We start from the raw sequence: 10,983 nt of genomic DNA, 5'->3' as shown, positions 1-10,983 counted from the left end.
AATTGACAGGAGGAGACAGTCCAGGGTATGGGTGCAATGGGTGAGATTGTCCTGGGTATAGCAGCATTAGGGAAGGTAGTGCCAGGGTATGGGAGATAAGGGGGAGGTAGTCCCAGGGGGTATGGGAAGTCTGGGGGAGATTGTCTCAGGGTACGGGTGCACTGGGGGAGGTAGTTTCAGGGTACGGGTGCACTGGGGGAGGTAGTTTCAGGGTATGGGTGCACTGGGGGAGGTAGTTTCAGGGTACGTGTGCACCGGGGGAGGTAGTTTCAGGGTACGGGTGCACTGGGGGAGGTAGTTTCAGGGTATGGCTGCACTGGAGGAGGTAGTTTCAGGGTACGGGTGTACTGGGGGAGGTAGTTTCAGGGTATGGGTGAACTTGTGGAGGGGTCCCAGGCATGGGTGTAATGGGGGAGGTAGTTTCAGGGTATGGCTGCACTGGGGGAGGTAGTTTCAGGGTATGGGTGAACTGGTGGATGGGAGTCCCAGGTATGGGTGTACTGGGGGAGGTAGTTTCAGGGTATGGGAGGACTGAGGAGGTAGTCCCAGGGTATAGAGGTCCAGGGAATGTATTCCCAGGGTGTGGGTGGTCTGGAATGGAGCTCCAGGGTATTGTAACATGCGAGATGTCTCTGACTTTCCAGAAGCACTGGAGCTGACGATTGTAGGAACACTGGGATCTGAGACAGAGATCCTGGGATCTGGAGGCAATGGTGAGGGAGGTTTCAGGGACTAGGAGTGTTATGGCAGTTCTTGAATCAGAGTGCACTAGAATATGGTCTAGGAGGTTGTGAGCACTAAAAGGGTGATCCAGTATCTGGAATTTTCACTGGAAATCTGGGATAAAGGTCCTGGTACCCAGCAGAACTGAGAGGGTGGTTTAGATTACCTGAATAAGGCTACAATGCACAGAAACCATAAAAACGTAATAAAAATCTTTCATCAGTACAACTGTCTGAATAATACACATGGCATAAAGTACCTTGACACTAGCTTTTCGTGATTTATGTACTTGGACACCCAAATCTCCTTCCTAATCTCTCACCATTTACCCAATGTGGAAAATTGCCCAGGTATGTCCTGTACACAAAAAGCAGGACAAGTCCAACCCAGCCAATTACCACCCCATCAATCTACTCTCAATCATCAGTAAAGTGATGGAAGGTGTCATCAACAGTGCTATCAAGCAGCACTTGCTCAGCAATAACCTGCTCAGTCATGCTCAGTTTGGGTTCCGCGGGGCCACTCAGCTCTTGACCTCATTACAGCCTTGGTTCAAACATGGACAAAAGAGCTAAACTCAAGAGGTGAGGTGAGAATGACTGCCCCTGACATCAAGCAGCATTTGACCGAGTATGGCATCAAGGAGCCCTAGCAAAACTGGAGTCAATGGGAATAAGGGAGAAAATACTCCACTGGTTGGAGTCATACCTAGCACAAAGGAAGATGGTTGTGGCTGTTGGAGGTCAATCTTTCAGCTCCAGGACATCACTGCAGGTGTTCCTTAGGTTACACGAGTGCCTTTAGCTCGGTTCTAGTCTTCAATCATACCCAGTTACTCAAACAAGAGATGTAATATTGTGTAAGAGCCTTAGGTAAAACCAACTTTAAATCTGTAACTATTTTGTGATTTACTCATAATAGCAAGAAAAATATGATTGTAGCAGGTCCCTCATAGCAGACTGGTACAAAAGGTGAAGTCACACGGGATCAGAGGTGAGCTGGCAAGATGGATACAGAACTGGCTCGGTCATAGAAGACAGAGGGTAGCAGTGGAAGGGTGCTTTTCTGAATGGAGGGATGTGACTAGTGGTGTTCCACAGGGATCAGTGCTGGGACCTTTGCTGTTTGTAGTATATATAAATGATTTGGAGGAAAATGTAGCTGGTCTGATTAGTAAGTTTGCGGACGACACAAAGTTTGGTGGAGTTGCGGATAGTGATGAGGATTGTCAGAGGATACAGCAGGATATAGATCGGTTGGAGAAATGGCAGATGGAGTTTAATCCGGCACAGTGGCACAGTGGTTAGCACTGCAGCCTCACAGCTCCAGCGACCCGGGTTCAATCCTGGGACTGCCTGTGTGGAGTTTGCAAGTTCTCCCTGTGTCTGCGTGGGTTTTCTCCGGGTGCTCCGGTTTCCTCCCACAAGCCAAAAGACTTGCAGGTTGGTAGGTAAATTGGCCATTATAAATTGCCCCTAGTATAGGTAGGTGGTAGGGAAAAATAGGGACAGGTGGGGATGTGGTAGAAATATGGGATTGGTGTGGGATTAGCATAAATGGGTGGTTGATGTTCGGCACAGACTCGGTAGGCCGAAGGGCCTGTTTCAGTGCTGTATTTCTAAAACTAAAACTAAAAACTAAATGTGAGGTAATGCATTTTGGAAGGTCTAATACAGATGGGAAGTATACAGTAAATGGCAGAACCCTTAGGAGTATTGACAGGCAGAGAGATCTGGGCGTACAGGTCCACAGATCACTGAAAGTGACAACGCAGGTGGATAAGGTAGTCAAGAAGGCATACGGCATGCTTGCCTTCATCGGTCGGGGCATAGAGTATAAAAATTGGTCATGCTGCAGCTGTACAGAACCTTAGTTAGGCCACACTTGGAATATTGCGTACAATTCTGGTCGCCACCCAACCAGAAGGATGTGGAGGCTTTGGAGAGGGTACAGAAGAGGTTTACCAGGATGTTGCCTGGTCTGGAGGGTATTAGCTATGAGAGAGGTTGGATAAACTTGGATTGTTTTCACTGGAACGACGGAGGTGGAGGGGCGACATGATAGAGGTTTACAAAGTTATGAGTGGCATGGACAGAATGGATAGTCAGAAGCTTTTTCCCAGGGTGGAAGAGTCAGTTACTAGGGGACATAGGTTTAAGGTGCGAGGGGCAAAGTTTAGAGGGGATGTGCGAGGCAAGTTCTTTACACAGAGGGTGGTGAGTGCCTGGAACTTGCTGCCAGGGGAGGTGGTGGAAGCAGGTACGATAGCGACGTTTAAGAGGCATCTTGACAAATATATGAATAGGATGGGAATAGAGGGATACGGACCCCGGAAGTGCAGAAGGTTTTAGTTTAGACAGGCATCATGGTCAGCGCAGGCTTGGAGGGCCGAATAGCCTGTTCCTGTGCTGTACTGTTCTTTGTTCTTTTGACTAAATTGTGATTGTTATGGATCAAGCTCCTAATGTCCTTCCACTTGTTGACTTGTCAGTGATCAGTCGCTTGGCTCTTGGGCTCCGCAGTGCTGCACTTGAGTAAACATTTCTTTGTGTAGTTAGTATTTAAAAAATACACATAATTTGAAGTTCAGAGTTGGTGCATCATCCTGCAGGACAGTTCCCTTTTAGTTTCTAGGTTAGTGATGACCCAGGTTCACAAGGCAGCATTATTTAGCGATGTTTTTCAGCAATAAGCTGCAGAGCCCAGACTCTGCTGTGCCCATTTGAATGACTGATGACACGCAGGTCTCATCTGCAGTGAAACCATGTAACATGTTAACTCTGGTCTCACACAAATAAAAAGTTAAACGCAATACTGCATCTCAATATGAAAAGTAAGGATTTTATTTAGTAGACACAGTAAAGAATTTTGAAACGAGCGCTGAACGGAATGAAGTCTACCTTCGCTATTAGAATCACCAGGACAAGATCAGTAACCTTTCATAGAACCGTGGAATGAAACATCACAGTCGGAGGCTATAACACCCACTGTGCCTGTGACAGCTCTTTGGTAGAATGATCCAGTTAACCACTGCTCTGCCCGTTCCCCATAACCCTGTATTTTTTCTTTAAAGTATTTATCCAATTATCTTTTGAAACTTACTATCGAATCTGCTTCCACCAACCTTTCAGACAGTGCATTCCAGATCACATCTCTGTGTAAAAAAAATCATGTCACCTCTGGTTCTTTTGCCTCCGTCCTCTGGTTATCAACCATTCTGCCACTGGAAATAATTTCTCCTAATTTACGCTATCAAAAAATGTATGATTTTGAACACCTCTATTAAATCTCCTCTTAACCTTCTCTGAACAATGTCAGCTTTTCCGGTCTCTCCACATAACTGAAGTATCTCATCCCTGGTACCATGCTAGGAAATCTCTTCTGCACCCCCTCCAAGACTTTAACATCCTTCCTAAAGAGTGACACCTAGAATTGAATGTGATGCACCAGCTGGGGCCTAACCAGTGTTATATAAAGGCTGGGCATGACTTCCTTGTCTTTTTACTCTCTGCCTCTATTAATAAAATCAAAGACCCCATATGTTTTTAAGAGCCTTCTCAACTTGTCCTGCTACCTTCAAAGATTTGAGTACATGCACCCGCAAGTCTCTATTCCTGCAACCTTTTTAAAATAGTACCATTTAACTTGTATTGCCTCTCTTCATTTCTCCTATCAAAATGAATCTCTATACTGTTAAACAGTTAAATTTCGGTGATTCTGTTAAATTTCATCTGTCATGTATCTATCCATTTCACCGGTCTGTTTATGTCCTTCTGAATTTTGTCACTATCTTCCTCACTGTTTACTACATTTCCGAATTTCATGTTGCCTGCAAACATTGAAATTATGCCCAGTATTCATCCAGGTCATTAATACATATCAAAAAGAGAGGAGTGAGTGTGAGTGTCAGGGAGCAGAATTTAAAAAAAAGTCTTGCAGTATCGTCAGCACGAGCAGGATAAGTATAACAGTAAGTGAATTAATAATGAGTATCAGCACACAGCAGATCTAGAGGAATTAATTCAAATTAATAGTTTAAACATGATATTAACTAGAATCTAAAAGAAGGAATAGAGATAAGACCCGTTGCTTGCAATTCCTGTACCATGTGGGAACTTCAGGACACTCCATGTGTGTTGGGGGACCACGTGTGTAGGAAATGTCTCCAGCTGCTTGATCTCAAGCTTAGGATTTCTGAGCTTGAGAGGCAGCTGGAGTCACTGCGGAACATCAGGGAGGATGAGAGTTTCCTGGATTGTATGTTCCAGGATGTGGTCATCCCACAGGCAGTAAGAGTTTAGGATCCAGAAAAAGCAGGAAGTGCAGGAATCTTTGGGGAATGTGCCACTCTCAGACAGATACTCAGCATTGAAACTGCTGGCTGTGTCGACACCTCGAAGGAGTGCAGTCCAGAACATGGTACCAATGGACAAGAAACTGCACAGGAGGGAACAACAAAGAGTAACGATGCTGCCGTTATGGGAGATTCCATAGCTAGCAGAAAAGACAGGCATTTCTGTAACCAACACTGGTCACCCGTGATCGAATATAGGTGCCAGTTGTTGATGTACCCGTGTCCAATTAACATCATAAGGTTTAAAAAAACACTGATTTCAAATAGTGGAAGGCACCGCCATCCTGAGCACTCGTGGGAAAAAAAGTATCCAATTCAGGAAATCATGCAATGTAACAAACAAGCTTCTGAACTGTATCAAGTTCCGATGTCATTAACAAAAAGAAATCTCTGCGGAGAACTCAGGTTGGGAAGTTTAATCTCCCTATTTCCAGATAATTTTAAATCTTTGGGCCAAGTATAGATTTAAGCAAGAGCTCAGTTGATGTTTCTGTCATTAGTGCAGTTACTGGTACCTTCCCCGGGCTTGTCAGTTTCTCCCAGACTTAGAGTCATAGAATCATAGAGTTATACAGCACAGAAACAGGCCCTTTGGCCCATTGTGTCTGTGCCAGCCATCAAGCACCTAACTATTCTAATCCCATGTTCCAGCACTTGGTCCATAGCCTTGTATGCTATGGTGTTTCAAGTGCTCATCTAAATACTTCTTAAATGTTGTGAGGGTTCCTGCCTCTACCACATCCTTAGGCAGTGTGTTCCAGATTCCAACCACCCTCTGGTGAAAATAATTTTCCTCAAATCCCCTCTAAACCTCCTGCCCCTTACCTTAAATCTTTCTTTCTTTTGGGCCTCCTTATCTCGAGAGACAATGGATACGCGCCTGGAGGTGGTCAGTGGTTTGTGAAGCAGCGCCTGGAGTGGCTATAAAGGCCAATTCTGGAGTGACAGGCTCTTCCACAGGTGCTGCAGAGAAATTTGTTTGTTGGGGCTGTTGCACAGTTGGCTCTCCCCTTGCGCCTCTGTCTTTTTTCCTGCCAACTACTAAGTCTCTTCGACTCGCCACAATTTAGCCCTGTCTTTATGGCTGCCCGCCAGCTCTGGCGAATGCTGGCAACTGACTCCCACGACTTGTGATCAATGTCACACGATTTCATGTCGCGTTTGCAGACGTCTTTATAACGGAGACATGGACGGCCGGTGGGTCTGATACCAGTGGCGAGCTCGCTGTACAATGTGTCTTTGGGGATCCTGCCATCTTCCATGCGGCTCACATGGCCAAGCCATCTCAAGCGCCGCTGACTCAGTAGTGTGTATAAGCTGGGGATGTTGGCCGCTTCAAGGACTTCTGTGTTGGAGATATAGTCCTGCCACCTGATGCCAAGTATTCTCCGAAGGCAGCGAAGATGGAATGAATTGAGACGTCGCTCTTGGCTGGCATACGTTGTCCAGGCCTCGCTGCCGTAGAGCAAGGTACTGAGGACACAGGCCTGATACACTCGGACTTTTGTGTTCCGTGTCAGTGCGCCATTTTCCCACACTCTCTTGGCCAGTCTGAACATAGCAGTGGAAGCCTTACCCATGCGCTTGTTGATTTCTGCCTCTAGAGACAGGTTACTGGTGATAGTTGAGCCTAGGTAGGTGAACTCTTGAACCACTTCCAGAGCGTGGTCGCCAATATTGATGGATGGAGCATTTCTGACATCCTGCCCCATGATGTTCGTTTTCTTGAGGCTGATGGTTAGGCCAAATTCATTGCAGGCAGACGCAAACCTGTCGATGAGACTCTGCAGGCATTCTTCAGTGTGAGATGTTAAAGCAGCATCGTCAGCAAAGAGGAGTTCTCTGATGAGGACTTTCCGTACTTTGGACTTCGCTCTTAGACGGGCAAGGTTGAACAACCTGCCCCCTGATCTTGTGTGGAGGAAAATTCCTTCTTCAGAGGATTTGAACGCATGTGAAAGCAGCAGGGAGAAGAAAATCCCAAAAAGTGTGGGTGCGAGAACACAGCCCTGTTTCACACCACTCAGGATAGGAAAGGGCTCCAGTTATGCCCCCAGTTATAAACCACTCAGCTAAGGGAAAACGTCTCTTTCTATCTAACCTATCAATGCCCCTCATAATTTTGTATGCCTCAATCATGTCCCCCCTCAGCCTTCTCTATTTTAAGGAAAACAACCCCAGCCTTTTCAGTCTCTCTTCATAGCTGAAATGCTCCAGCCCAGGCAACATCCTGGTGAAACTCCTCTGCACCATCTCCAGTGCAATCACATCCTTCCTATAGTGTGGTGACCAGAACGGTACACAGTACTCCAGCATGTATCCCACATGCCTTCCTAACCACCTTATCTACCTTCAGTGATCTATGGACAAGTACACCAAGGTCCCTCTGACCTTCTGTATTTCCTAGGGTCCTACCATCCATTGTATATTCCCTTGCCTTGTTAGTTCTCCCAAAATGCATCACCTCACACCTCTCAGGATTAAATTCCATCTTCCACAGCTCCGCCCATCTTACCAGCCCATCTATAATGATCTGTAATCTAAAGCTTTCCTCCTCGCTATTTACGACACCATCAATTATCGTGTCATCTGCGAACTCACTTATCATACCGCCTATACTCACGTCCAAATCATTAATGTACACTACAAACAGCAAGGATCCCAGCACCGATCCTTGCTGTACACCACTGGTCACAGGCTTCCACTTGCAAAAACAACCCTCAACCATTACCCTCTGTTTCCTGCCACTAAGCCAATTTTGGATCCAATTTGCCAAATTGCCCTGGATCCCATGGGTTCTTACCTTCTCAACCAATCTCCCATGTGGGACCTTATCAAAAGCCTTACTGAAGTCCATGTAGACTACATCAACTGCTTTACCCTCATCTACACATCTTGTCACCTCCTCGAAAAATTCAATCAAGTTAGTTAGACACGATCTCCCTTTGACAAAGCCATGCTGACTATTCCTGATTAATTCCTGCCTCTCCAAGTGGAGATTAATCCTGTCCCTCAGGATTTTTCCAATAGTTTCCCAACCACTGATGTTAGACTCACCGGCCTGTAATTACCTGGTTTATCCCCGCTACCCTTCTTGAATAAAGGTATCACATTCATTGTCCTCCAGTCCTCTGGCACCTCTCCCGTGGCCAGAGAGGATCTGAAAATTTGTGTCAGAGCCCCTGCTATCACCTCCCTTGCCTCACATAACAGCCTGGGATACATCTCATCTGGGCTTGGGGATTTATCCACTTTAAAGCCTGCTAAAACATCTAATACTTCCTCCCTTTTACTGTTGATATGCTCAATTATATCACAATCCCCCTCCCTGATCTCTACACCTACATCGTCCTTCTCCATAGTGAAAACAGATGAAAAGTAAACCACACTTATGTCCTCTGGCTCCACACACGGATTGCCTCTTTGGTCCCCAATGGACCCTACTCTTTCCCTGGTTATCCTTTTGCCCTTAATATACTTATAAAATGCCTTAGGATTTTCCTTTATCTTGCCAGCCAATGTTTTTTCATGTTCCCGCTTCGCTCTCCTAATTACTTTTTTAAGTATCCCCGTACCCTTTCTATACTCCTCTAATGCCTCTGCTGTTTTCAGCACTCCGAATCTGCCATAAGCCTCCTTTATTTTCCAATCCAATCCTCTATATCCCTTGATATCCAGGGTTCCCTGGACTTGTTGGTCCTACCCTTCACCTTAAAGGGTACATGTTGGCTCTGAACTCTCACTATTTCCTCTTTGAATGACTCCCACTGGTCTGATGTAGATTTTCCTACAAGTAGCTGCTCCCAGTCCACTTTGGCCAGATCCTGTTTTATCATATTGAAATCGGCCTTCCCCCAATCCAGTACATTTATTTCTGGTCCATCTTTGTCCTTTTCCATAACGAACTTACAGAGTTATGGTCATCATCCCCAAAATGCTCCCGCACTGATACTTCTACCACTTGACCGGCTTCATTCCCTAGGATTGGGTCCAGTACTCTTGTAGGACATTCTACGTACTGGCTCAAAAAGCTCTCCTGTATGCATTTTAAGAATTCCTCCCCCTTTAAGCTTTTTGCATTAAGACTATCCCAGTTGCTATTGGGGAAGTTGAAATCCCCAACTATTATTGCTCTATTATTTTTACACCTCTTTGAGATTTGCCTACATATCTGTTCCTTTATCTCCCTGACTGTTTGGAGGTCTGTAGTACATTCCTAGGCAAGTGATTGCCCCCCCTTTTGTTCTTAAGTTCTATCCATATGGCCTCATTTGAGGAACCTTCTAAGATATCATCCCTCCTTACTGCAGTAATTGACTCCTTGATCAACAGAGCAATGCCACCTCCTCTTTTATCCCCTCCACTATCACGCCTGAAGATTCTATACCCTGGAATATTGAGCTGCCAGTCCTGCCCCTCCCTCAACCATGTCTCTGTGATAGCAATAATATCATAATCCCATGTGTTAATCAATGCCCTCAATTCATCTGCCTTATTAGTAAGACTCCTTGCATTAAAGTAAATGCAATCCGGCCTTGCATTTTTCACTTGTGCCTTAACAGGTCTATATTTACTCTGCTCTGCTCTGATAGATTTCAGGGTGTAAGGGATTGGGTTAATTTCACTCGGGTGCTTTAAGTCGGAACTTGTAACTGTTTCTTTCCCCTCCTTTTCCCCCAACTCTTCTCACCTCACATTTCTGGATGTCCAGATCTCAGTCTCTGTCTCTCTCTCTCTCTTTCCTCGCTGTCAAACTGACAGTAGGCTCCATACTCCGCCTTCTCGCTGTCTCTCAGGTACTTAGTCGTCATCACGATTTGGCGCTCTCTCGCTGGCTTTAAAAGGTCAGACAACCGCTCTATTTAAAAAAGAACTCATACACATGCACTAAAACGGGCTAAATGAAACATCTGGTGAAAGAGACTTGTGATGCCAACGTGCTCGATGTTGCTGGAGTAAGTGTGGTTGAGCATGTCACATCTCGATATTCATATGAAGGCATCAGTAATAAGACCACAGCAGCCACCTGGAGGCTACCCTGATATGTTTTCAAACAGGAAGTATAGTGTAGATTTCAGAGCACTGCACGTTTCCCGCCTTGATGTCCTGAATGTTCGTTTGAAGATTACTTCCCAGAGCAAGGCAGCGTTGTCCACGTCCAGCCCGACCTGACCCGAGCTCAAATTATGGACCCGGAAGAGAGACCCAGCCCGCCACATGTTCTGATGAAGGGTCATAGACCTGAAACGTTAACTCTGCTTCTCTCTCCACAGATGCTGCCAGACCTGCTGAGGATTTGCAGCATTTCTTGTTTTTATTTCAGATTTCCAGCATCTGCAGTGTTTTGCTTTTTATTATGGTGGTGTTCCCATGCATGTACAAAGAACAAAGAAAGAACTAAGACAGTACAGCACGGAACAGGCCATTCGGCCCTCCAAGCCTGCCTAAACTAACACCTTCTGCACTTCCCTCGTCCTTCTAAGTGGTAGAGGTTGCGGGTTTGGAAAGTGCTGTCAAAGTAGGCTTGGTGAATTGCTGCAGTGCATCTTGTAGATGGTACACACTGTTGCCACTGTGCGTCAGTGGTGGAGGGAGCGAATGTTGAAGGTGGTGCATGGGGTGCCAGTCAAGCAGGCTGATATGTCCTAGATGGTGTCGAGCTTCTTGAGTGTTGTTGGAGCTGCACACATCCAGGCAAGGGGAGAGTATTCCATCACATTCCTGACTTGTGCCTTGTAGATGGTGGACAGGCTTTGGGGAGTCAGGAGGTGAGTTACTTGCTGCAGAATTCCCAGCCTCTGGCCTGCTCTTGTAGCCACAGCATTTATGTGGCTAGTCTAGTTCAGTTTCTGGTCAATGGTGACCCCAGGATGTGGATAGTGGGGGATTCAGCGATGGTAATGCTA

At 45.9% G+C, this 10,983-nt stretch overlaps 1 protein-coding gene across 1 annotated transcript in view; it reads right to left on the bottom strand.

The window, feature by feature from the left end:
* Positions 1-9,888, bottom strand: part of washc4 (WASH complex subunit 4) — a 128,757-nt gene extending 118,869 nt beyond the window's left edge. Inside the window, exons 1-2 of the mRNA XM_068059384.1 lie at positions 9,837-9,888; positions 5,086-5,160 (exon numbers count right to left, since the gene is read on the bottom strand). Coding sequence (XP_067915485.1) covers positions 5,086-5,160; positions 9,837-9,888 — 127 coding nt within the window. The remainder of the gene's footprint in view (positions 1-5,085; positions 5,161-9,836) is intronic.
* Between the last annotated feature and the right edge of the window lie 1,095 nt (positions 9,889-10,983).

Source organism: Heterodontus francisci, chromosome 27, assembly GCF_036365525.1.
Source record: "Heterodontus francisci isolate sHetFra1 chromosome 27, sHetFra1.hap1, whole genome shotgun sequence".
NCBI lineage: Eukaryota > Metazoa > Chordata > Chondrichthyes > Heterodontiformes > Heterodontidae > Heterodontus > Heterodontus francisci.
The sequence above is the reverse complement of the archived record's forward strand: the minus strand, read 5'-3'. Positions and strand labels throughout refer to the sequence as shown.